Source organism: Pezoporus flaviventris, unplaced genomic scaffold, assembly GCF_033815535.1.
Source record: "Pezoporus flaviventris isolate CSIRO_AGI_PZ_B2104156 unplaced genomic scaffold, CSIRO_AGI_Pfla_v1 ptg000015l, whole genome shotgun sequence".
NCBI classification, from domain to species: domain Eukaryota; kingdom Metazoa; phylum Chordata; class Aves; order Psittaciformes; family Psittacidae; genus Pezoporus; species Pezoporus flaviventris.
The window spans coordinates 14,075,467-14,102,995 of NW_026892563.1; the positions used below are offsets into that span (position 1 = coordinate 14,075,467).

Genomic DNA, 27,529 nt, shown 5'->3' on the forward strand with positions numbered 1-27,529 from the left:
TAGCTTTTTAATAATTATTTTAATGGTTATACAAAGTTCATAAAGCAAATGTTTAAAACTCAGACAGCATTTATTCAGTCACAACTCCCAGAAAAGAGCACTTAACATAAGGGTAGGTGTTTGCATGTAATATGATTATGGAAAATAAAGCAAACAACACTAGAAATGGGTGCTGACGTTACATTTTCAGGGATTTTATGAAGTTCTTCAATAATGCTAGAAAATGAGTAGACTGAAAAATTAAGAAATTACAGTGAGGTGAATTTTCTCAGGTACTGGCGGGCTTTGGTGAGACGATCAGCTCTTTCACTGAGGTAGCTCTTATGCTTCGCAGCTTCACTGTCCTCCTGAAGCAGATGGCTTAAGTTGTTTTTTTCTTGCAAAAGATGCAACATTGTGGTCTGTAAGCCATCCCCAAAGTCATGAAAGGCAGAAGACAGGATGATCAGAGGTATCTGATTAGAGAGGCGTTTACTTGCTCCCTGCAAAAAGGGGGAAAGAAGGCAGAAGACTTATTTCCCTGAAAGAACTAAACCAGGAAGGGGCTACAGGAAGTACGGGAAGAAATGACAGCACATTTTTTAAATGTTAAGCACAGAGTTACTGGTCAAGAAGGGAGTGCTTCTATGAACAAAAAAAATGTTTACCATTAGTCTTTTGTACCTAAAAGTCTAAAAACTAAGAGTTAAGGGAATGTCAACTGTTGCTTTTTTCTCTCTGAACTAAACCCAAGGCAGGCTGTTCGCCACTTAGCTCTGCCAGCTATTGTTGGTAAGAGCTTATCCGAGGACATACCTGATGAATAGTACTTGTGAACAATTTCTGGCATCAAATATGTATTCTCTGAATACTACCAATCCATTATGGTACAGGAAATCAAAGAGTGATTTTTACTAAACTTGCTAAATTTCTGTATTTAGATGGTATTTCTGATGTGGTTGTCCTTTTAAGTGTAAGACAACTTTGGAGTAAGCATTAGCTTTAAGGGAAAATGCCTTCAGCAGTAGTGAGGCTTTGTTTTGCCTACATTACATCTATTGATACCTCAATGAAATAATTTTCTGCTAAGCTGACAAACTGTCTGGTCTGCTATTTATATATGCAAATTGAAACATTGACCTAGAAGAGCTTGTGGGATGCTTCTCCCGGGCTTCACTGATGCTCTTGGACAATGGGAGGTTCAAAACCTCTCCAATGCTGGGAGGGAGCTGCCTCCAGCCCTCCTGGTGCCAGGTGAGCACTTACTCCTGAGTGACTGGCTGCAATTGAGAAACATGCTGTCTTCCTTTCTTCTTGTAGCACCTGACTTGAAAATGGCAGTGGGAAGACCTTGAAGAGGCACATTTGATTTGTAGGTCCTATAGGGTTTGGGCAGCCTGTTTCCAGAGAAGTGTAAGGTGTTTCTGGCTTTAAATGCATCTGGAATTCAGTGGGTGCAAATCTTCCATGTACAAAGGTGGGGTTGAACTCAAGCTGAAAAATACCTAAGACTAGATGTTTAGTTTTTCTTTCTGTCTTGCAGAGATCTAGTCAATAGCAAGCAATTCGGCTGAGTCAGCTAAAACGCTTATGCCATTTTCAAAGGCCGTGAACACTTAAAAGCTTCCATTGCATTCAAAATGTTTTGACCTTGTGTAAGTCCCATGGAGATATGATGCTCTGGTATTTGTTATTGTTGAAAATGGCTCTTAGGACATTTACAAAAATGTCTAACAAACTTCTGGGACATTTGTGCTATAGCAGAGAGAATAGTGAGGTGGCAGGGAAGAGTTTACGCAGTTCTGCCTTTGTCTCATTCTCTGAAAGCTGATGGTTTTCTCTCCCTCCATCAGCCTGAATGTTTAATGCAGGAATTTGTCAAAATCTTGCTATTAGAACTCAAGGTGAGCTGTTACCTACCTACTGCATTATTAATATTGAACTTGTTGCTTTCTGGGAGAGTTTTACAAAACAAAGATCAAAAGCAAATATTGATACTGCATGTTCTCTTTGCTGTCTTTCTTTAACACAATATTTTGTTAAAACATCCCATTTGTCTTCAGAGACTTAACTTCTATGAGCTCTCTGCAATGCAGCATACACATTCTGATCTCTACAGATAGCTGAATCCGTTTTAACTTAACATTTTATTATCACTCCTCCCGTCACATTAGTTTAGGCTCTGACTGCAAGCCACTGATATGGCTTTCTGCTGGCAGCAGGAATACACAGAAGGGCTTGAGGCTGACCTGAGCTGACCTAAGCTCTCAGATGCTCTGCTAAATGCTGAAGTGCTGTACATAATGTTGTTAAGCTCATGGAAACTAGTGTTATTTGAAAAATGTGATATAGACTTGCAGTGGGGAAAGCTACCCTAGGCCTGTTGCTTCTTTTGCTGTAGAGGGGGGCTTGTCATCAACTGAATATCAGTAACTTGTAGTTACAGGGCCAAGGGCTCTTCCTCATCCTATCCTCTCCTCCATGCTGGTAAGTGATCGAGAGAACATTGTACTGGCATGGGGCTGGATAGTCAGCAGGAGCCACTCCTTTCTCTGTGAAAAGCTAGAAAACAGGGCTCACTTGCCCATAGTGTATTCCCTGAGCAAGGGGCATCAGGGAACCATGACAGGCTGGGAGGCAGGTAATATGTGCTTTAGGAACCAACTGTCATTTTAAGAAATGGCAGGCTTCTCTAATCGCCATATCTGGCACTGTGCAACTACTTCTCCCTAGAGACTGTGCTGAAACAGCTTTCTGACCAGCTTTGTCCTGGCATTTTCATCACTGGTCAGAAGCTCTGATTAGTTCATACAGAAGCTATGCCTGTACTTGGACAAGACACTTATACCCTCTGGCTACTATTCCCTGCATAGTAGTAGTATGAAAGACTCAATATGTTAACTACAGTGAGACCTGGACAGTGGGTATATAGCATTCAAAGTACAGAACAACTGCTGTATGATCATCTGTAAACTCACGTAGAAGTAAGCCTTCGTGTGAGAAACCAGTTCCCGGACAAAATAGGGCTCTTGTTGCAAATCAGATCCAACCTGTGATTCTTTCCCTTTGCTGACTTTCTTAAAGTATTCTCCATTAACAGATTTTAAATCATTTATGTAAAGGTTATCCTGGCAGTATACAATTCTCTCCATTTTAAACTGGGTCCGGATACGTCTTTGAGCCTCCTCTGCTTGTTTCTCTCTAACGTCTTCAATTCTGGTCTAGAAAAGAAAAGGACAACAAGTTCTCAGACATTTGCTTTTTTTTTTTGCAAAGGTGTCAGTGCATAGCAGCAAAGTTCCCTCAGTCATCCTCAAATTCCCTTAACACGCTTTCTTAGCACTCTTAAGAAAGCATCCCGTCTTTTCTTTCATCTTTAGTGTTTACCAGAACTTCTTCCCTCTGCATCTCTCTCACTGTGTTATGCCTAAAGACCCTCCCTAAATACTTCTGTGTTTGGCTGAAGTAGCTTATTAGCTTGGTATCTGATTGACCTGGGAGCTCAGTAGGGTTTGGCCATGCAAGTAAAATAGAAAACCATCTATTTCACTCACATTTGCATTTGAGTTTCCTTTCTAAGCAGTACCCTGTGAGTGGACACTGCTTCCTTGCTGTCCAGCATTGCTTCTCATCTCTTCTTCAAAGATCTTTCTGAGAGAAAGGCTCAACGACATCCGTATCATTTAACTCTATCCCAAACTGTGAACAGTCATCATGATTTTTAGCTTGTCTGCTCTTGCTCCCTTTTATTGAAGATGAGATTCCTGCACTGGCTAACAACATGGCTTGCCTTTCAGAGAGGCAAAAGCACTGTTTAGTGCTCTTAGGCTACCCACATGCTTACAAATCATTGCAGAACTTAAATTTAAATTAATTATAAACTCTTCAAGGCTGCCATATTGTGTTTTCTTTGCATTGTGGTGTATGTATCAACAATGTGACCAGAATGAATGAGGAATGTATGTTTTATATCTTGTCAAATTTGTACCAAAAGACAAAAGGCACTTTCATTAGTCCCATTGTAAAGGTGCTATCATTTTCGTGCTCTTCCTTATTTTATAAAAAACATAGGCCTGAAAGAAATTCAGTGGTTGCATAAGGGTAATTCAATGAGATAGGTACTCTAAGCAGTATTTACAAATGTTGTCTTTACAAATGGCTGTATTTACAAAGGCCATTCTGTCATGCTCTTATCTCAGGTTACAGGTAATGTCTCACCTTAACAGCTCTGTTTAGATTGTGGAAATTGCCAAAATGCCTTATAGTGAGTTCCATAAATTTCTCTTCAACCAGTCCTAACAGACAGAAGAAAAACAGACAAAATAATGTCAAGTAATCAAGTGAGGTTTTTAAGCTATTGTTAATATGAGACTTGGGAAAACTACCCATTTTCTATATTCATCCAGAAATAGCTGGGCAGCTGTACTGATGTACTGTGCCTTTATGACCAATACAAACAAGTAGGAATTTAGATTCCTAGGTCCAAGAGTGTGAGACATTAAAGACCTGATGTAATCACTTAACACCCGAGAGATTGAATATCCCTGAGATTTCCTTTATAAAGCAATTTCTGTGCTTACAGCTGTATCTGAACAGATGTGCCATCACTTGGCCATGTAAGCACATCTGCATCTCACCCCCTGAGTTGCCCCTGCAGGGAGAGGGGCTAGCCACATACAGGACAGATCACTGAGTCTGGCACAGACACCGTAGATGCCTTCTAAGTCAAACATAGGAGAGAGAGGATCATGACATACTTTTTCCTTGGGTGGTTTTTACTGGATGAACTATGTACTCTTCCCCCCAGTCTCAGCAGTCACTGTGTGATACAACATACAATACACTGTATGATACAATGTACAACAGCATGCAAAGAACTGGCAGAGAAGCTGGGCTCCCAGTTCAGGTTTGTGAATGCCACTCCCTGGGTTTGGGAATACCAAACTGCTGGGCTGTAACCAGGTACTTCTACTGTACTATTACTTTACTCTGTTATTTAAGGTAGTTACATTCTAACTTTCTTCCACCAGCCACTGGGAAAAGTATTAATAAATGCCGGAGACCACATGTAGAGATTGGAGGCTCTAGAGAAGAAGTAAGACTCCAGGTTGAATCAAATTCACTTCCCCACTCTGAAGAATCCTGGCTGGAGCTCTTGCTCCAGCAGTGAGAACATTTGCTCATCCTGGAAAAAAAAAAGTTAGGTGCATGAGTATCTCCCATGTAACAGCCTCATGAGGCCTGTGAGACGTACCAATCACCCTGTTCTGTATCTCAATGGCTGGCTCCTCCAGTTCTATGATCTGCTCTTTTATAACATCCTCAAATGTCCTGTAATTGGTAAAACCTGGGAACTCTCTTCCACGATACTGTTCTTCATATTTCCATGCTTTACCGGGTACAGTTTCGTTAACTGCAATATTAAAATAACATTACTTTACAACTAATCACTCAATTTATGAATATCAGATTTACGAAAGAGGTCTATTTCTCCTCTTTGAAATGCTCTTGAGAAGAGCAACTACTGAGATGATCTTTCAAGCAAAACCATTACTACAGAACTGTGCTAACACGTTATTACTCAGTTAATGACACAATGGAGCAACCACCTATATGACAGAAAGCAACCCAGAAATCATGATGGGGCTCAAAAATACTGGTTCTTCTTGGAATTGCTACCCTCATGGAACAAAACAATACCCCAAACTCCCTAAACAGTCTTATTCCAGGGAATCTACTGTTGACTATCTATTTTTATTTAAGATATCACAGTCAATATTTCTTTGTTAACATTATATGACTTTGCCATCTTAAATGGGGTATATCTCTTTGAACTGGTTTACATATTCAGGCGAAGACAGGTCTCTGAGTGTTTCGGAAGGTTTCAATATGGCCCTGTTTGGGGGTCAAATTTGTGAATCACATGCAGATGTGGAAGTAGAAGTCAAGCTATGAATGCTTTCAGTTCTAACATTCAGATACACGAATCCATAGTTGGATAATTAAAAAAGAAAAAAAAAAATCAGTGGAAAAAACTCCACAAAAAAACCCAGAAGTGGATGTAGAGAATCTGTTTCAGAGTCTGAAAACCAACCTGTACAGTTAAGGTAGTACAAAGTTGTAACATAGCCACAAGAACATCTATCAGCTTTGCAACAGAAAGTTCAAGGCTTCAAATATTAAAAGTGTCTACTCCTCTTAGTACTTTCATTCATCATAAGAAAGCTCAAGTTAAACAGTGTCATCTGACATGTGATGATGTACCTTCAGAAATCCTAGAGGTGACCGATAATAGAGCTTTTTCTTGAGGAAGAGCTCGCTAAAGCTACCTCTAGTTTTCAAGCTATGTAAGTGAACTTACTCTGCTGCACAGGTAAATACTTTATCTGGGCATATATACACATGAGTTTGGGGTAGCATATTGTCAGCAAGAGCGATGCTGTTGTAAGAGCTGCTGTGTGTTGCTACGTGATCCTATTGTGAAGTTAGATGTATTAGTTTAAATCAATGGGGATAACCTGAAAGTGCCCAGATGGTTCCCCACTGTGGTTCAGCTGCCTTGGAATGCCTTGTAATGCAACTCAGTTGTTCTTGTCCTCTGAAGAAGTTGTATCCTTCTGCTAGTGCTTTCTGCTATTTTTTATTTATTTTTTTTTGTCTATTTCATCATGCCTTCATTATCTTACTCTTCTATTCCTGTCCATAAAATCATGTTGATTGGCCTGATATTTCATGGATGTGACATAAGAAATGTTAACATACACTAATGTCTGTCTGTCTTCACATATATATATATGTTTGTCTCTGGTTGATGTCATTCTTGCAGCCTATTTGTACCTATCATTTTAGAGGGACTAGTAATGCTGACATAGATGTGCACAGAATTTGCTTTGAGAACTGCTGCTTGTCTGATAGCTGATGATAATTCATCTCTAAGAGCAAGTGATGGGGTCTCTGAAAGATGTGAAAGAGATGCTGCAAAAGATGTTGAGTGTACTGCAGAGTTTAGCTTGCGCGCATCACCCTATGCCTCAGTTTAGATCTGAGTTCAGTTAAGCAATTAACAAAGTGGGAGATGCACAGGAAGGGGTGCTCTTTGCAAGGTGTGGTGATTTCAGACTCAGAATTGCTTTCTCCACACCTTAAACCAGAGCTAAAATTGAACAAAAAAGACTAAAATTGCAAAATGTTCCTAATAATAGTAATAAAAATAGTAATAGAATTATAGCAGATTCATTATATAGTTTAAAATAATGATGATGATGATGATAATATGTTTGGTTTAATGCTGTTATCTAGAAGAACGGTTCAGAGACTCACCAACCAATTTTGTGCCAGGGCCCATAGTCTTGATTTTACTGCTTTGCTGGGAGAAGAGAGACATTCACTGATCTCTCCGTAATGACAGCATTTAACACAAGCTCTGTCCTTTTCCTCAAGGACTAAAGCATAACTTGCCTAACATTACAACAGATGCATACTCCCCGCTTCTTGTTTTTACTTTCTTGGAACAACCCATTGATGATGCTGTGTCTTGATTTAAAAGCAAGGGAATGGAATCTCAGGTCAGCTGCAAACAATGGTTTTCTATGCTTACCCTTTGCAGCACACTCTAGGAGAACCGTTTCCCATGTTTGGAACTCTTTGCGGATTTTTGTAAACAGCCTGATTTCATTTCCAGCCAACTGTTCCTCTCCACGTATTGTCTGAGAGACATCTTGATTAAAGAGTTTGATCAACTGTAGTGAATTAAAGAACAAGCAAGAATGTTGTAAAGTTTCATTTCTCCAGACTGACTTGCATCTGTAAAGCAAATCTGCAATCTTTTGATGTTAAAGCAGGAGCATGGTTCATTGAAAACATCCCTTCCTTACATCTTTTATGCTTGCAACTCCTGTTGTTTTGTTTGGTTTTTTGTTTGGCTGTCCCCAAACCAGCACAGCTGGAGGAGAATAAACTTGATACTTTTTTTGTTTTTCCTTTCCTGTGGACTCTTAGAACCATTTAGCAAACTGTATTTGACCAGACTTGTATGAAACCTTTGAAGGCTGATGAGCCTTCTTAAGTGCCCCTGCTGGCCTCCTGAAAGCTTTCTGTAAGGGATTAGTTCCCCAAGATAAGATACTTGGACGGACTAGTAAACCATATTTTGATATCAAGAATGCATTTGATTTTATGAGTGCTGTAAACAATATAAACCCTTCAAAAAGTTTGTGGCAGGCAGGAGTGTAATTTTTCCATCCCTGAGATGCTTGAGTTTGACCTTTCAACTGAGTTGTTGTTCAGTTTTCATGACATAATCACATGAAAAATATTGCTAGAAGGGACCATGAGCTCCTGTGGTCCATTGTTTTTGTAGCTATGATGTATTCCTTCCAGAGGTTTGTCTATGTTGCTCTTGAAACTCTTCGATGACAGATACCACAAGCTTCCTGGTGCTCCATGCCAATGTTTTCCTAACTTTTAGTGGTTTCTTTTTCTCCCACATTTACCTCTTCATTCTGCTCTGTGACAAAATCAATATTGATACTCACATCAGTGAGGACAGTCAGCTTCTCAGACTCTGTTGTGGGTGAGACTCTTTTGTACTTTTGTAGATCCTGTAATGTTTTTTGTAGTGCCTCATGAATTTGTTTCTCCAGTGCTGGCAAAGTGTTCTGGTGGGTAGACAGTGAAGAAGGATATTTAGGTAGGTTGAACATGTTTGGCTTTGGAAGGAAAATAAAACCAATCTAAGAATGACCTATACCTGCACAAGATCTTTGCTGCTCTTTGAAGTCTAAGAGCTTGCTGTCCTTGCATCCCACACATGACAGTGGGATACCATGGAAATACAAATATGGCCTTCATTGAGAGAAGGCAGGGGGCTAAGACCTCTCTGTGAGGTGGGCAGAGTAGCTACAGTCCCTAGGCAACCTAGCAATAGTCCCTAGCAACATTTCATCTATAGTGAGCCAAAAACTGTCCTCACAGGTTGTGCCAGGGAGGTGATGATGTGGGGAATGCACTGACCCTTCCATTCCTGATAAATGCCTGATTGAACACAGCTGTTTAGTTGCATCAGGATATGTAAATGCTTTTTTTTCTCCTTCAGTATTGAATTTAGAGGCTCCCTGTATTTTAGCATTTTCCCTTAATGGAATAAGATATATTACTTGCAGATACATGTCTATAAAATTGAAACTCCAATATATTTACATTAGTATAATAATATAATAAAACAATTACTTGATTTTTTTTAAGACATTTTCAGTTAAATAGAAATTATTGTGTTTTAGTACGCTCATAACAGTAACTTGTCACCCAGTCAATCAACATTCACAAACAGAAATAACATGGCTGTCATTGAAAAAGCAGGAGTTATGAGTCACAAATGAAATTATTTGTCTATTGTTAACGTTCAGTTTAAGATTAACAGAACACAGGTTTTTCACTTATAACTCTCAGTGCAATTTGTCCTTAGATTGTCGGACTGAAGGATAATTAAGTGCTCTCTATGCATATAAAGATGCAATCCAATTGCAATCAATTGCAACCCAAGGTTAAAGGGCTGAACTTATTTCTAGATTGTAACCAGCACAAACAGCTTAGTATAGCGCTTCTGTTACTTACAATAATATGTCCCACAAGTTCATTTGTGAGCTTTTCTGCCAGATAAGGGATAGTAGCTCTTCTTTCTTCCAGCAGAATGCTGCAAAAAAGAGGAAAAGGTGTTTTTGGTAGACTGCATGGGCAGGGTAAGGAGGTAGCACTGATGCTTTGCTCTTTTTTCACTAGTTGTACACAATTTGAGTAAATACACAAATTGAGTAAAAGAAGGGCTGCCTGAGAGTTCAAGCACAATTGCAGCAGCAGCCTAGGACTCTGGGCATTTAACGCAAGAGTTGTTTGGCAGCCGCTGATACTGGCTAAGCAAACGGAAACAGAGAAGAAGCTGAAAATAGCAAATTGTAACAGCAGATTAATGTGCTGCTGTGTTACTTCTGCATGCGTGAAGTACACTGATTCCAAACCCTTTTCGCCTGCCATTCTCTATATTATGATTGATTTGCTGCTGAGTCATCTTCTGGGGAAATCTGTGCCCTTAGCACAGTCAGTATCCTTTCTCATGCTGAGTTTAACCATGTTTCCCAGTGCATGGAAATACTTTAGTGCCTGACTTGAAATGCTCGACTTGAAGTGCTCAAGCACTTAAGATGTTTAAATTAGAGTTTTTGAAATTATTTTGAACTTCTGAAGACCATTGCACTTCTCCCAGGGTTAAGGGGAGATATATATATCGAACTTGCATCCAAAACGCATTTTAAAGTTTTATTTGATGTGTAAAATTCTTCTGGCTTCCTGGAATGTAACACTACATGGGCAATGAGAAGTACTGAATATCATTAAAACTTGTTTCTAACCCTACTTTAAAACTCACCAAGTTGACAGGAAGCTTTGAAGTGACTTTAATATGTTTTTGATTAGGTCCTTGCTGTGAGAAGTACCTGAAATGTTTGTGAGTCTGGAAGAATTTTCTCTCCTGCTGGATTGCAGTGGCCAAGGACAGTTTGTCGTGGATGTCCTGCTGCCCGCGACACTTCACAATCATGTAACCTTTTTTGAGGGGGATGACCTTGTTTTGCATTATCTTAATGACAGACTCTTCAGTTCCTCTATCCACCAGGTCAGGTTTTGTGAGGATCCCTGGGAAATTACCCAAAAAGAAAGCTAGTCAAGTGCAGAGGTTAAAGGTGGGAGAGGTGTAGCAGGACACCCAGAGAAGGAATACTCTATACCATGTTTTATAAAGCAACTTCTCGTCATTTGTTGGGTTTTTTTTTCTCCTCTAGAGAGCTCTCAGCTCTTGGGCTTTGCACTGTAAAACTTGCTCCGCAGTTGGCCTCCCACCCTCTTTATGTCTTGCAAATCCTTTTTTAACAGGCAGCAGCAAAGCTTTCCTGCAATTGTAACATATAAGCCAGCAAGACTCAAAATTGAGGGATTCTTTGAGCTACTGGATCATCTCAAGCTTTGTAAATAGTTCATTTAGGCTGTTTTCTTTTTTCCTTCTTCTAGTAGCTAATTCTACAGATCTAGCACGGAATACAGAACATCAGACCTTCATGGAAACAAGATTCACATTTCTCTTCAACTTGTAGATCAAAAATTGTCTCACCTAGTGTCCTTTCTCCAGTGGGATCCACCTCTTGAGCCATTTTCAATGCTTCTGTTGTTGCAATATCCACATTACATGGCACCACTACCAAATTGAGTGTTTCTTTGAAGCGAATAATTTTTTTAAGTAGTATTTTGATCTGTAATGCAATACACATTAAGAAAATTCAGTGAAATTAGATGCTTCCATGTAAGATGTGACTATTTCTAGCAATATGAGCCACTGTTTAATGGCATTAAATGTCACATTTACTGAGGATAGTATTACATGCTAAAGGATAGCATGGAAATGGGTCAGCAGTAAAATGCAGCCTCTTTTTCTATGTCAAGATTAATCTAAACATCTAGCATGTTTGGATGTTATGCCTGTCCTGAAAGCTATGTGCAGTTTAACCTCTCATGCATATAATCTGTCATGGAAATATTGAAGATATTTTGCAAATAATCACGTGTGAGAAAAACAAGTTCTGATACCAAGGTACACACTTACAGAAAGAAAGCAAGATATATCATAGAATCATAGAATAGTTAGGGTTGGAAAGGACATTAAGATCATCTAGTTCCAACCCCCCTGCCATGGGCAGGGACACCTTACGCTAAATCATATCACCCAAGGCCTCATCCAACCTGGTCTTGAACACTGCCAGGAGTGGAGCATTCACAACCGCCCTGGGCAACCTATTCCAGTGCCTCACCACCCTAACAGGAAAGAATTTCCTCCTTATATCCAATCTAAACTTCCCCTGTTTAAGTTTGAACCCGTTACCCCTCGTCTTGTCACTACAGTCTCTAATGAAGAGTCCCTCTCCAGCATCCCTATAGGCCCCCTTCAGATACTGGAAGGCTGCTAGGAGGTCTCCACGCAGCCTCCTCTTCTCCAGGCTGAACAGCCCCAACTTCCTCAGCCTGTCTTCATACAGGAGGTGCTCCAGTCCCCTGATCACCCTCCTGGCCCTCCTCTGGACTTGTTCCAACAGTTCCATGTCCTTTTTATGTTGAGGACACCACAACTGCACACAATACTCCAGATGAGGTCTCACAAGAGCAGAGTAGAGGGGCAGGATCACTCCTTCGACCTGCTGGTCACGCTCCTTTGGATGCAGCCCAGGACACAGTTGGCTTTCTGGGCTGCAAGTGCACACTGAAGCCGGCTCATGTTCATTTTCTCATCTAGCAACACCCCAAGTCCTTCTCCACAGGGCTGCTCTGAATCTCTTCTCTGCCCAACCTGTAGCTGTGCCTGGCATTGCTCCGACCCAGGTGTAGGACCTTGCACTTGGCATGGTTAAACTTCATGAGGTTGGCATCAGCCCACCTCACAAGCATGTCAAGGTCCCTGTGGATGGCATTCCTTCCCTCCAGCGTATCAACCGAACCACACAGCTTGGTGTCATCGGCAAACTTGCTGAGGGAGCACTCAATCCCACTGTCCATGTCACCGACAAAGATGTTGAACAAGAGCGGTCCCAACACCGATCCCTGAGGAACACCACTCGTTACTGATCTCCAGCTGGACATTGAGCCATTGACCACAACTCTTTGTGTGCGGCCATCCAGCCAGTTCTTTATCCACCGAGTGGTCCATCCATCAAATTGATGTCTCTCCAATTTAGAGACAAGGATGTTGTGTGGGACAGTGTCGAACGCTTTGCACAAGTCCAGGTAGATGACATCAACTGCTCTACCCTTGTCCATCAGTTCTGTAGCCCCATCATAGAAGGGGCTACAAATTGGTCAGGCAGGATTTCTCCTTAGTGAAGCCGTGCTGGCTGTCACCAAGCACCTTGTTGATTTTCATGTGCCTTAGCATGCCTTCCAGGAGAATCTGCTCCAAGATTTTGCCAGGCACAGAGGTGAGACTGACTGGTCTGTAATTCCCTGGGTCATCCATTTTCCCTTTCTTGAAAATGGGGGTTATATTTCCCTTTTTCCAGTCATCGGGAACTTCACCTGACTGCCATGATTTCTCAAATATGATGGCCAGTGGCTTCGCAACTTCATTTGCCAGCTCCTTCAGGACCCGTGGATGGATCTCATCAGGACCCACGGACTTGTGCACATTCAGATTTTTAAGATGGTCTCGAACCAGTTCCTCTCCTACAGTGAGCACAAGGTCTTCATTCTCACAGTCCCTGCATCTGCCTTCCAAGACTTGTATCATGTTGATAAATCTCAAATTTGTATCTCTGACAGGAGAGAAAATGTCTTTGTCTTATATTTCAGTGGAGTATTTGTGGGAAAAAAAGAAACAACCCAAAACCTCAAACCAAAACCAAGCAACCAAACAAAAAAGTCAAACAAGTCATCTATTTGGTGTTGCTTCTATGTTTCAATGCAAGACTAAAAGAGTTTGTCATAGTTTGTGTTGTATTACAAAAGGCTTACACACATCTACTGTGCTTATACTAAAGTAAGTTTATTCTTTTTTTCTCCTGAGTTTTGGTAAAGGTGCCTCTCTTTTATACTTCACATCCATCCCAATTTCTAACATGCTACAATGCTATAGCCTCTGTCTATGAGGCATGCAGGTTGAAAATGTATGGAATATGTCATACCTGCTGCTTTTTTCTGAATACAATAGAAAGATTGCTATCTAAGTGTGAAATGAAATTAGTCTTCTCCCAGCGAATTAAGCTCAGATAATCCAATCTTGTCTTACCTGCTGCTTTCTTCTGAATACAATGGAAAGATTGCTATCTAGGTGTGAAATGAAATTAGTCTTCTCCCAGGGAATTAAGCTCAGATAATCCAATCTTGTCTCAGTTTTGTTGATATGTCTAGTTCAGTTTGTGCTATTCTTATTCCAAGTTCCAATTTAAAGGTATTCTAGGAGAAACAGTACACCCAGCTCCTGCACATCATCCTTATAGATCATAGAATCATAGAATAGTAAGGGTTGGAAAGGACATTAAGATCATCTAGTTCCAACCCCCCTGCCATGGGCAGGGACACCCCCCACTAAACCATCTCACTCAAGGCTCTGTCCAACCTGGACTTGAACACCATCAGGGATGGAGCATTCACAACTTCCCTGGGCAACCCATTCCAGTGCCTCACCACCCTGACAGGAAAGAACTCCCTCCTTATATCCAATCTAAACTTCCCCTGTTTAAGTTTTAACCCATTACCCCTTGTCCTGTCACTACAGTCCCTAATGAATAGCCCATCCCCAGCATCCCTATAGCCCTCCTTCAGATACTGTAAGGCTGCTAGGAGGTCTCCACGCAGCCTTCTCTTCTCCAGGCTGAACAGCCCCAACTTCCTCAGCCTATTTTCATATGGGAGGTGCTCCAGTCCCCTGATCATCCTCGTGGCCCTCCTCTGGACTTGTTCCAACAGTTCCATGTCCTTTTTATGTTGAGGACACCACAACTGCACACAATACTCCAGGTGAGGTCTCACAAGAGCAGAATAGAGGGACAGGATCACCTCCTTCGACCTGCTGGTCACACTCCTTTTGGTGCAGCCCAGGACACAGTTGGCTTTCTGGGCTGCAAGTGCACACTGAAGCCGGCTCATGTTCATTTTCTCATTGACCAATACCCCCAGGTCCTTCTCCACAGGGCTGCTCTGGATCTCTTCTCTGCCCAACCTGTAGCTGTGCCTGGCATTGCTCCGACCCAGGTGTAGGACCTTGCACTTGGCATGGTTAAACTTCATGAGGTTGGCATCAGCCCACCTCACAAGTGTGTCAAGGTCCCTCTGGATGGCATTCCTTCCCTCCAGCGTATCAACCGAACCACACAGCTTGGTGTCATCGGCAAACTTGCTGAGGGCGCACTCAATCCCACTGTCCATGTCACCGACAAAGATGTTGAACAAGACCGGTCCCAACACCGATCCCTGAGGAACACCACTTGTTACTGATCTCCAGCTGGACATTGAGCCATTGACCACAGCTCTTTGCAAGCAGCCATCCAGCCAGTTCTTTATCCACCGAGTGGTCCACCTATCAAATTGATGTCTTTCCAATTTAGAGACAAAGGATGGCCTTGTCCAACTAGAGTTTTATCTGCATTCTCCAGCATTTCTTCTAAAAGTAACCAGAGGAAGAGCAGAGATCCCCTCCAATTTAGTGCATATTCTGTTCATTTGAAAAAGGGTCTGCTGGGACCCCTTAAGGGGTGAGAAAACCAGAATGGGTCTGATTCTGATGAGCTCCATAAGTAATGGATAACAGAGCAAAAAACCTGTAAGAGGGCAAATTTGCTGCCTTGTTTCAGGAGAGCTTACAAGAGCTCAGATCTATTAATCTTTGCCAAATGCATCCAAAAAGCTGGTAAGAGACAACTCATTTTGGGATGTATCTATCTACTAGACTGCAGTCTAGCCAAGGGACAGACAGGCAACACTGTGTTCAGGGTCCATATGGGTGGCTTATTCCATGTTCCCATGGGTAGGCTGTGGCAGGGCCCCTGATGCGGCTCCTTCCCAGCTAGTGTGGGCAACTCCCTCTGGCAAGACAGGGCAGACAGAAGATCCTGGGCCTCACTGTTCCTGTGAGCAATTCCTTGCCTGAAAAATAGGGCTGTTTGTCAGGGTAGCTTTATTGCTGGCTCAGAAGCCCAGCATAATAACTTCAGCATCCTACAGCAAAGGCTTGTATATGAGGTACGTTACAGAAGTGACTCTGTGAATAGACTGGCGTATGAGGAGACCGAATTTTACCTGTTCCCCAATGTCTTTTGGCTGGTCCCCCACAGCCACTCTGGCAATTCCAGGAAGATCAATTAACGTCAGATCTGGTACATCTGGCGACCAAATTTCTAGGGAAACCAGTTCTCCACTAATGGCACCTTTAGTACCAGCCACAACATTCTGGGCTGAAGAAGAAAAGAATGAGGCAATGAATATAAGCTTTAAATAATGCATGAAAGTGAAGTTGAGCACAATGACTTTGAAAAATATCTGCTACCAACTAAAGTACTTTTAGGCTTGGCTTTTTTAGGCATGGCATCCAGCCATGCACGTAAATCCATTAATGTAAAAATATAAAGAAATTATTATGCAATTTGTGGGTACATGGAGTCCTTTTGCAATGTGAACTTTAATACTTTACAGAGCATATACTTATGAACTCTCATATATGCAAAGTACACATAGGTAAACCACAACAAAAGTGATTGGACAGAATACTGATCAGTTTTAGAAATTAGATTTCTCAATGTTAAGACACTTTGTAGGCATTAATTAATCCTTGGCTGCCTCGGAAGATAATGACATTCTATATTCTTCACATTTTGATAGGTTGAGAGATCAAGTGATTTGTCCCAAATCTCGTAAGGCAATAATGCTTGAACTGTGAACAGTATAGACAAGCAAGGAAACACAGTAGTCATTCTCATGAGGAATTTTCAGTTCTGTAATTAGCTTAATCAATTCATACCACTTACTTGGCCAGTTTTGGAAGGATATATTGAAAATACCAAAATAATACATTGAAAAGCTAATGGAAAAACATTAGGACCATTAACAATATTGCAGAGCAATGTTAGTCAAAGAAATAAGAACAATCCAATTTTCACAAAGACCTTACCATCCTTCGGGCAAGAAAAATGTTTCCTTGCACAGCATAAAATACCATAAAATCAAAGCTGTGACATAAAAAGTGCAGTGATTGAGGCTGTAGTCACACTAGCTGGCTGAAGCTCTTTATGCTTTCTAGTCTGCCTTCTTGCAATTTTCTCCAAAATCATAAGATTTACAGCCACAGACACCTCAAACATTCTCTGAGTGAACTGAAGACAGGAACCAGTTAGGGCTTCGTATTTGATTGACAACCTTCCCAAACCAGGCAGACAGCATCCAGCTGAGGACACATCGTGGCCTTTTATTGGACATCATGAGTCATCCTAACTATTGATCTAATAAGTGGTACAACTTTCATAAGAGAGTTAATTTATGCTCTCCCACCGTCTCCTGCTCTAAATCCAGCTCTTGGTGTTACTGCTGGCTACAGTCACTGTGTTGATGTGCAATCACTACAGTCTAGAGACTGCTGCTTAGCTTAAGAAAAGATGAGAAAGGATTCAGAGATTGAGAAAGCCGAATCAGAGGGGAATACATTACAGCTCACCTTGTCTTATTGCATTATCCACCTCAGAGGCATTGTGGAGCTCAATGTTAAAGCTGCGGTAACGAATTTTCCCTTTCCATTCCTGGGTGGAAGGTGTTCTTTTCAGTTTAAGTTCCAAGGGACATCGAGTAACAATACCTGCAGCAGTTCCAAAAACAGAGGTAACTCTCTCAGCAGCTTTTACGCATGATACACAGCATATGGACTGCATGGTGTATATAGGGCTGCCTAATACTTTGCGCAGAGGCACAGAAATGTTTCAGGAAACTTTGACAAAGGGCTGTCGTCTGACTTGTCATTCAGAGTAGGACTGTCATTGGCACTAATGAGGTCAGTCATGCCTCTGTCCTGCCACAGTTTGTCTTGCAAACCTCCAAGGATGGAGATTTGCACTCCTCTGGGTGACCTGTTTCGGTGCTGCACATACATCCTATGAGAACCTTCTCTTCAAGTCCAGCTTGAAAGACTAGATGGCACTGTCAATGCACACAGAACTTGCAGACCTTATGTTTGTGTATATACACACACAGAGAACTAAAAGGCGAATCTTGAGCAGCAAAGTCTTCCAACAATCTTCTCTGACTTATATAACATCAAAGGCACATATTTGTTAATAGAGATCTTTGTACACTTTTTTCCATACAAAAAAAAACAAAAAGAAAAAGAAAAAGAATAGGTATCTGTAAGAAAATCTTGTTTAAAAAAAACCACAAACCAACTTCAAAAGCAAATTTCAAAACTAGTCTTCTATGTGAAACCGACACTCTGCTGCACTACTCTGCTGGGAAACGTACAGAATCAGCTGATGCGGCCTTTCAATCTGGCCACATTTTGAGACAAGTACATTACACTATACTTTTCTTACTCCTGGTCTCTTGACCACCCAGGAAGTGTGCCTTGTTGAAGTTACCCTGTGATGCTTGACCTGCACATCCGCTTCTTCTACTGGAGACCAGAGCTGAGAAGGCCCTTGGGATCTCACAACTTAGATACAGTCTCAGTCATGGAGTTATCCAACTCTAGAAAATAAAATAATAAAAATCCCTTCTACAAAGTGAAATTCAGGTGAGTTCTGAGAAAGTGAATCCTTACCATTGCCTCTAGGAAGAGCAATACCAGACAGGGCTTCTAGGACGGAGCTTTTCCCAGAGCTCTGGTCTCCAATCACTGCAATCGCAGGCAAAGCCATGTCTTTTTCTATTCCGAGAGCTCTTAGGCTATCGATGAGATTAATGCAGGGTCGGATTTTTTCTTCATATTGGTTACACAAGGTACGTTCTGCTGCCTGTTAGAGTTAAACTTATAATTAATTTTTAATTATTTTAAAAGAAGTTGTTTCCTCACAAAACCACCCCACTTTTAGGCATCTTTTCCGGCTCATCATTCCCAAGTAAACCTTATGTACTGGCATCAAGCTGTACTTCATATCACTATGCATCCTTGCACCTCCAATGTTATACACAGGTGTCTGTAAACAGGACAAAATCAGCTGACGTTGGCTCAATGATTATCCTTAGTTAAAATACCAAGCTTAGTAAGCTATTGTGAGAAGGTAAAGAGTAAAGGGAGACTCATTACTAAATGTGCTTTGTTAATATACTGTTGTGTTTTTTTTTAATAAAAAATAACTACCATTTTCTACCATTCATCTACAGTTGTACCGGATTATGTGTATGCAACTGAAATCTAATCCCAGTAGTAAGAGAATTTAGTACACAATAGCTTATTAAATCTTTGTTTTGAAGTTTGAAGGTTTAATTTTTGCACAGACACCAAAAGTGTTCTGATCTAGCATCCTTAACAGGTGACTAAAATCTTTTAATCCATGATGGCTCTTCTTTCTGTGCCTCATTTTAGGCTAGGGTAAAGGATGAATGATTTGTTTTAAATGAAAGATTATTATTTTTTTGTTTGTTTGTTTTGATACACATGCCAGGTATTAACAAAGGCTCTTCATTTTCATAAAAACAAACCAAATAATTTCCAGCCCTTTAAAAAACTGGTCCACCTGCTGTTAAATATGGTCAGCTAAAGTTAGTTCAGCTTGGTTTCTTCTTCCTATTCCTGTCTCCATTCTGGTCTGGCTGCTGCATTTAAAAATGTAATTCTGATAACACCAGTATCTTACAAACTCTAACAGGTCAGGCACATTCATACCTAATTTCTTCCAAAGAAAACCAGGAGTTTCCCACCTTTGCCTATGTCTAAGAAAGCCACCTCTGAAAATACATCTATCAGTCGTATGTAATCAAACACAGCAGCTTTTTTCTTTCAAGATAAGAAAGATATCACACATTACCGGCAGCAGGTATTTTAAAACCTTATTGGTAAGGTTCTTCATTATGATATTTACTAGCTGGTAAATCCTAAATATTTTCAAGGAACTTCATTAAATATGACACAGATTGAAAACCAATCAGTGTTAAATATTTAACACAGATAATGATCAATCTTCATTGATTGATCTCTATTGAAGGTAGAAGAGCCTTAAGTAAAAAAAATCTTCTAAAGGATTTCTATTCAATGTTTGCTAATTGTTACCAATGAAGCAGATATATGTTGCACATTAAATTGGCTGCTAGGCTGCTGCCATCCTATTTTTTACACCTGTATTTTTTATGCTTGCAGATAAATTGCAGGTACTTATCTTTCTAGTTACACAAAGGACTGCTTGGCCCTGATCCCAAAAGTACTCCTCTGCTTAGGCCTAACAAGATCAGACTGCCCAAAGAGACAACAAAATTCATTTCGGAGTACAAAGTGAAACAAAGGAATAACAATGGGGAGCATCTATGCCACCTTCTGGTGTCTGCCTTACTTTGTCCTCTTCTCCATAATATTGTTTCTTCAACTCCTGGTCATAGTTAGGCTTTCTCTCCATCACGTTATCCATTGTCATAACTTCATCTTCTAACTCTGGTGGAAGAGGTACTGCAAAAGCTTTGAAAGATGGTTATAAGGAATGCAATGCAAAACCATTTTTCACTAGGGCAAATTTTGTTCCATTAAAAGGTTGGTTGATTACTGCACTCTTATTATTCATGGCCTGCTGATTTTTTGGCTTACCTGGTAGACTGTCCATCAGTGCTTTACTACTCATTGCTGTTTGGTCCAATCACTCCTTTATATAGCCCCTGAAATCAAACATAGGACACTGAGTGACTAAACTTGTAATAGTTATCATAGCAGAGAAAATCAAACACCACTTTTATTTACTGATTCAAACCCTCAGTAGATATCAAGTGCCACAGCTCTTTTCAAATCATTAAAATTGCTCTCCAGAGGGTAGACTTGAAACGCTTCTTACCTCTTTCATGCTTTCTTTGTGGTTTGAAGAAAAGAATTTGTCAAAAAGTAAATCAGAATATTAAAAAAACCCAAACAACAACAAAATTACGCTCTTTTTTGCAAAAAAGGCAGTTTTTCTCAATGAAAATTTATGCTGAAAGGTGTTTTGAGGACCTCAGTCAGTAGAGCAGCTGCTGGGCATGGCTGGAGAGAGTGTGCAAATGCTTAACTTCAGCCACCTGGGGTCAGGAGTATAGGGCTGTGTCCCTGCACAAAGAGGGTCTTACATGGGTGGGCCAACAGCAGTGAGAGTAGGACACATCAAGCCATAGTCTGCTATGAGGCCAACTCACCTCTCCTGCAGTAGAAACACTTGGCAGAGTCAAGTCTTATACCTATTTTAGAAGTTCAGTGTCTTAGTCCCCTTCCTCTATAAATTAAAACCCTCTCCAAAAAGCAGACTTTGCTTGACAAAATGTTAGAGAAGGGACAACTAGGAGACTTTTTTTTCTTATTTTTCCGCTTTCCATTTTATTAAAGTTTGTTGATATATTTTCTATGGATGACTGAAGAAACCAGAGGCCTTTGATGTGACATTTGTAGGGGAAGTGGTTTCCCGTAAGAATAATTTAAAGAGAAAAACAGAGAATTATTTTTTCAAAGACAGATTTTTTTTAACCTTTCACTGCCAAAATTAAGATCTGTTTAATTCAAATACTTGAGAAAATGAATTTGGAGAAACACATTTTTGCTTGAAAAAACTTTCTGGGTTTTAAATTTTTTGGTTGAATTAGGTTTACAGGTTTTCTAATTTGAGCAGGTGTCAAAACAGGATGATCAGACCCAAGTTAAACTTTCAGTGTAAAACAAGTTTAGAAAAAAGAAAAGATTAATTCCACATTTACTATTTGGTCTTTCTTTTAAATAAAGCAGTATTTTTTAGTAGATATTCCTGTTCCCTTTAAAAAACAAAACAAAACAAAAAACCCAAAAAACAGCCTATGGGAAAACTTACCATTTTTGGCCAGCAATAACAAATAACTGAACTACTTTCATTTCTTTGTAGTTACTTATTTTACAGTTCCTTCATCTTTGTCCACACTTCCCCTTTCTTTAGCATTCCAGTATGAACCTTTTTCTATTAATGAATTCAAAAATTCCTCTTCTGCAAATGAAGTCTCAGTGCTTTATCTGCAGCAAACATACATTCCACATTCACTGGCCACCAAACTCTTCAGTGATTTGCTATTGCTAGAGGAAATAATTTACTGGTAATAATTTTTCTAGCGGTATTCCCTTTTATTGCCTTTCCCATTCCCCATTCCTTACCTGTGTTTCAATTTAGTGAACCAAACACTTCCTATGAATTTTTAATTTAATGTAAACATTATCTGAGAACAATTTTCTATCATTTTTACATTATTATTTATATTCATTGGGCTATTAGTGTACTGATTTTAGCATATGGCCTCCTAAACATGGTTGTGTTTACTTCAGAAAGAGATTATATAGCAAGCTTTAGATATCCTTATAATGAATAGGATGGAATGCAAAAATGGTGTAGTAACACCACCAGGAAAAATAAAAAGAGAAAGATCTTCCAAGATAAACTTGTAACATCTAGGAAACTGAGATTTAAGGAGTCTGACAAAGGAAGTGCCAACTTTGAAATGTTTTAGTGCAAGAGCTGTATCTTAACCATATACCTGGGTTTTTAGCTAAGTCTACAGTACAGACCACAGCATGCACACACAGGTACACAGGCTAACAAAGATACCTACAGTAAGCAATGCATTATCTACAGTAATCAGCAAGCATGGGGCTACATCTGTTCTTCATCTGGACCTGAAAAATGCTAGGTAGGTTGGTGCAATCCCTCACTGTGCCATACAGACATACTGATTTCTTTGTGTGCTGTGCCTTCACAGCATTGGATGAAAAAGAGACAGAAGGAGAGGAAAAAAAGAGCTTCAATTTTAAAGTGCCTTTCTGAAACTGGCCAGAGTCTATACATGAAACATGACACCTGGGTGACGTGCTGATATTGTAAGTCTGATAACACTCCTCTTTCCCAGAGCTGCTTCTGCCTCCATTATTGGAACAATGGTGGTTTCCTTGAACCTTACCCTTTAGAGGTTTGTCTGCCTGTGTGTCAGAAATCTCCCCTGGCACAACACAAAACACTGAGCTATGCAACCACATCATCATGAAGCATGAACTTGCTGATCATCCTGAAGACTAGTTGCCTCATTCTTCTCTAACAACCCCAGCTTTGCATCTTGAGAGGTAATAAGAAAACTAGCTATCAAACCCAAAGTGCAAAGCTGTGGCACTGAACCCACACAGGTCTTGCATTTATTCATCTTTGTCCAGCTAGAGGAGCACAAGGACTTCTGCCTGACATATCCTGCGACTTCAGGATATTTGGGTAAACTATATGGTCTCTGAGTTGTATATTTATTAATTCTAGCTGTCTTCTCAGAAAAAGAATGAAGCAATTCAAAGCTTATGATGCTACGTACGAATACTGCCAGCTAGACCATGTTGATGAACACTGCCCCCACACAGTAGATACTTTAAAAAATGTGTTCTGGTTTAAATGCCGTCTCTCAATGTTCACCCTTTAAAGAGGAAATAATACTAACGTCTTTTTCCCCACCCCAAGAAACAACAAATCCTACTTCTGGCAATCTTATTTAACCACACTAACTTTAGAATCCTGTGCGGCGTTCTCACATGCAACTATTGAAAGGAATGAAGACAACAGTCAAAACCTGCATGACTATTTTTAGAAGAGGGAAAAGAGAAACTTCTACCTGTGTAGTGTCCTGTAGCAAGGAGAAGTGGTAACTTCTTTTCAACTTCTTCTGGTGCTTTTTTATTTACAGGCTCCACCTACACTCTGTGATGAGAATCAGGAGAAATGAAACCAATTGCAACATGAAAAAGGGTTCACTTCATGGTAGCTCTGGAAATAATAGTATCATGTGTTGATTTTTTATTTCCTTATACACCAGCCAACTTTCCTCCTGTTGTTTAGCGGATGACAGAAATGACACTCCTCACGACACAGCTGGCTGCCTCCTTGCTTGGCTGTACTGCATGGCAGGGTGACAGAGGCAAATGGTGGAGGTACTTGGAAATATTGCCCATGAGCATCAACTCCTCTTTCCTCCCCCAAAAAGTAATCTCACCGAATCAGCTCTCATATATGTGGGGTGAAACCAAACAGGTTGAGCAGAGACCAGGCAAGCTGCTGAACCCTGCTCCCATGAGTGCTGCTGGCTGGGGATGCTGACACTGCACCATCTGAAGGACCCCTTTGGTCTCCTCTTCCATTCATGCAAACAGCAAGTGGGTGAGGGTCCCCTCCACAGGAGAAGGAGAATTTTTTTCCACCCCACGACAAGACTTTTTAGCCTTGCCAGAGTGGCGAGCTGTGCCACTGCTCACCTGGACTGCACCTTTGCTGTCAGAGGCTGCAGGGTACAACTGAGGTTGTTAAACATGGGCAAAGTGACACACAGTGTGATTTATCAGCATTATGTGTACTTCGAGGCAGTCAAGTTCTTGAGCTTTCTTAGGTCCTTGCACTGCATTTTTTGACATTACTGGGTCAGAATGCTCCCTCTTTTGCTCTCTTTGCTCTTCTGCCCTCATTTTTTTATGTTTTTAATGGACTCAAAGCTGTTATGCAAAATCAGCTTGCTTTGTCCTGGCAGGGGCTTTGCAACTCTGATGCAGGATCAGCCCTTATTTCTCACTCCCTCTGGTGTTGATTGCCACCTCTATCACCTGCTCTCAGTTTCTGGCAGTTCTGGTTGTGATCACAGCAGTCACAGCAGTCACAGTGATCACTTAAGCCAGCCCTTCTTCCTTCTTCCTTGTCTAGCAGTGACTCAGAGAGCTTGTCTCTGAGCTCTGGTTGTGGGTGCATGGCAGCGAGTGACAAAGATTCAGCGCTGCATGGGCACCAGCATGGCCCAGCGCAGGCCACTGCAGGGGGCTGCACCTTCAAGATCTGCTGGCTTCGTCCACCATCCCTCTTCTGGCCTTCTCCATCATCTGTCTTCTTGAACTCAAGCATAAAGGAGACTTATCTGAGGGGTAATGGGCTTCTAAGTCACACTACTGATCAGCTTATTAGCTTTCAGCAGTTCCTTTGTTATGTGATTGTTTTGGTTACATGGTTTTCTTTAATCACAGAACTACCCCTTCAAAAACAACCCTCACCTAAATTAATAAATAAAAGTCCTACAGACACACCAGAACAAACCCAAAAGCCAGCAGTAAAGAAACAAATCCTATAAACAACTATTTTGAAAAAGAGCACCACCCCACATAAAAACAAACCATATAACAAACATCCTGCCAAAATAAATAACCAACAAATAGAAGCTACCAAAAAATAAGGAGAAAGAAGAAAAAAAAGAAATATTGAAACTGGTGTAAAACAAAAAGGGAAACCAAAGCCCTAAACTGCCAAAGAATTGCTCAACTTGGGAAGTTAACTATAAATTGGCAAGGGAAGGGTGTTCAAGTCTCTTGCGCCATCTCTTGAGCTCCAGCCCCACAGAAGGAGGGTGAAGCAGGCAGTAATGGCATTTTTATATGAAAAAGAGAAGTTGACTGGGGCGTTGTTCCAGTGTAAGCACATCTAGTACGAAACTCAGCACTTTCATCCCACAAACCTGCTCAGTAGCTCCTGTAAAACTGCACAACTGTAGTTCTGCTCCTGCAAAAGCATAGTTTTGGTATTTGCAGCTGTGTTGGCTGCACATCCAGGGCAAGAGCAACATTTGCATGGCACAGGTTTGTGCTGTCAAGGGAGAAGGGTGTGGGGGTTTGGTGCTTACCGCACCCCTATTCTGAGCAGTGTCAGCCTATAGCAGAAAACTCCGTCAGTCCCCACAGAGTGGCTTGAACAATGAGCAGATGATGTACATCCGAAATCTTTGGGATTAATATCAAGCTTGTGGTAACATATTTTAGGTCATGTAAATTCCTCCAAAGATGTCAGCCACAAGGCAGTGTGCCTGAGAACTGAAACTGTGCTGTCGAGGGTGTTGTCTAGATAACATTCTTTCGATTCCCCTCCACATCCTGCCCGAAGCAGAGAGCGGAAGAAGGGGCGGAGTGAGCAAGCGGCTGTGCTGTGCGGTGCTGAGTTACTAGCTGGGCTTAAACCACAAGAAGTATTGAACCTACTTGTTCAAGGGATATTGGAATATGTTAATGGTCATTCTGATGATGGCCAAGAGATAGCAGATCCTGACATCTGGATGTTTACAAGTGGTGATATTTTTCCTAAGCTTTTTTTGCTGCTTTCCTAGCTTCTGCCAATGAGAAAGGAATAGAAGAGCAGTATCTGTTACAGATAGGGCAAATAAAGTCAGTTCCTCACAGCTGTTTAGTACTTTAGTGTTATAATTTGGGGCGGGGGAAATCTGAAGCATAAAATACTGTGTGTAGTCTATATGATTGCCCATGGACTGTTCAGGTGCAACTAGGTTTTCACATGCTTACTCTGCTTCTGTTCCTTTAATCTTGTTACATTAAAAATCAGTAAAATGAGATCCTAATTTCATGCAAATTATCACTTTCAGTGGGAAAATAAATGGCAGCAGAGGATCTGGCAGAATAGCGTTGGGGAATTTTTATTGTACTTCTTGTGGCTAATTAAACACACATTTGTGCTTAAATATTTATTATATATTACATATTTGTGCAAAAATATTAATGAACAACACATCGAGCAGAGCTCTCTCACTAGAAGTGGAAGGAGCAGTTGTGCAAGGACTACACAAATATGTGTCATAGGCAGATTCCTCACACTTGCACCTATACCCACTATGCAAGTACCCCATGGTCCATCCCTCCAGCACCATCTCTGCTGTCCAAAGTCCCCTGAGCACTCCCATTGCACCCCTGCTACAACACAGTGCTGTGGCATTTCTTATCACCCACTGAAACTTCACTCCCTTGTAGGGAGCAGTCCTGTCTCTGGCACTCCTACCAGGGTAACCCTTTCTTGCCCTCCATGCCAGGTCACACCTCGGTCATGAATGAGCATTGCTGAACAGTTACAGTTTGAATTTCCCCTTCTGTGGCATACCAGCAAACCAGGTTATGAATGAAATTAATGCTCACTCTTCGTTATGAAATCTTTCTGTAGCTCAGGCTGTTTGAGCTTCACTCCAGCAAAACAAATGAAGATGCAGACCCCAAGCAGTGGTTTGGGAAAGGAGAATGCTTTCACCACATCTTGGGAATAAACATGGGTTCTACTGCTTAAGGAAGTCTGCAGGGCCAGTTTCATGTCTGAATTGCATCAGGTATGGTTTGCAAATGTTAAATACTACAGAAACAGCTTTTTTTTGTAAAAAACAATGTGATCCCTGATTGATGCATATATAGTTCACTGAAGTTTTGTGGCTAAATTGTATAAATGTGAAACAATACCTTAATTTATAAACTCTAAATGCAGATTCCTCTGTGAAAAATCCCTGGGATATTATACATTAGTTTCGGTAGCGTCAGAAAATGTCTACATATAAAACTATATAAATGACTACACATAAACAATGAGTCTCTCATGCTGTGCTGGGCAGTGTGAGGAAGCCACTTTTTCCTTAGCTTTACTACATCCTTAATGGAACTAGAGCCAATTCCGGCAGCTAAGGGATGTGTTGCATCCCTACCAAGGTGCCCTGCAAGAAAAAATGTGGGAAATTATATCACAGAAAACCCTTGAGTTCTCATTTTTAGTACAGTGTTATAAAAGTGTTAGGAGAACAACAACAAAATAAAACTTCCCTTTTATGTCCATGGGGTTGCTAGCCAAGGGAGGGGAGAAGCAACATACACTGTGTGTATGTGGACATGGGTTTTGTGACAGGGAAGTACACCTGGAGCTGAATTTTCTGTGCTCCTGTACAATTTCTCTGAGATTACATGAAACAGGACCCCAGGATCCTATCCTAGAGAAGAAGGATAAAAAAGCCCTCACAGTTTGTTCATATAAGCAGT

General features: G+C 40.8%; 1 protein-coding gene across 1 annotated transcript; it reads right to left on the minus strand.

The window, feature by feature from the left end:
- LOC133269358 (interferon-induced GTP-binding protein Mx-like) lies at positions 1 to 21,075 on the minus strand. Its single transcript, XM_061453533.1, has 14 exons — positions 20,279 to 21,075; positions 20,031 to 20,152; positions 18,305 to 18,497; positions 17,213 to 17,350; positions 15,805 to 15,959; positions 11,138 to 11,276; positions 10,467 to 10,665; positions 9,592 to 9,670; positions 8,514 to 8,636; positions 7,577 to 7,718; positions 5,234 to 5,392; positions 4,198 to 4,274; positions 2,958 to 3,200; positions 1 to 482 (listed from the first exon to the last, which is right to left on the minus strand). Exons 1-14 carry the CDS (start codon positions 20,310 to 20,312, stop codon positions 249 to 251), a joined length of 2,037 nt encoding a protein of 678 aa, XP_061309517.1. The 5' UTR covers positions 20,313 to 21,075; the 3' UTR covers positions 1 to 248.
- Positions 21,076 to 27,529: the final 6,454 nt, after the last annotated feature.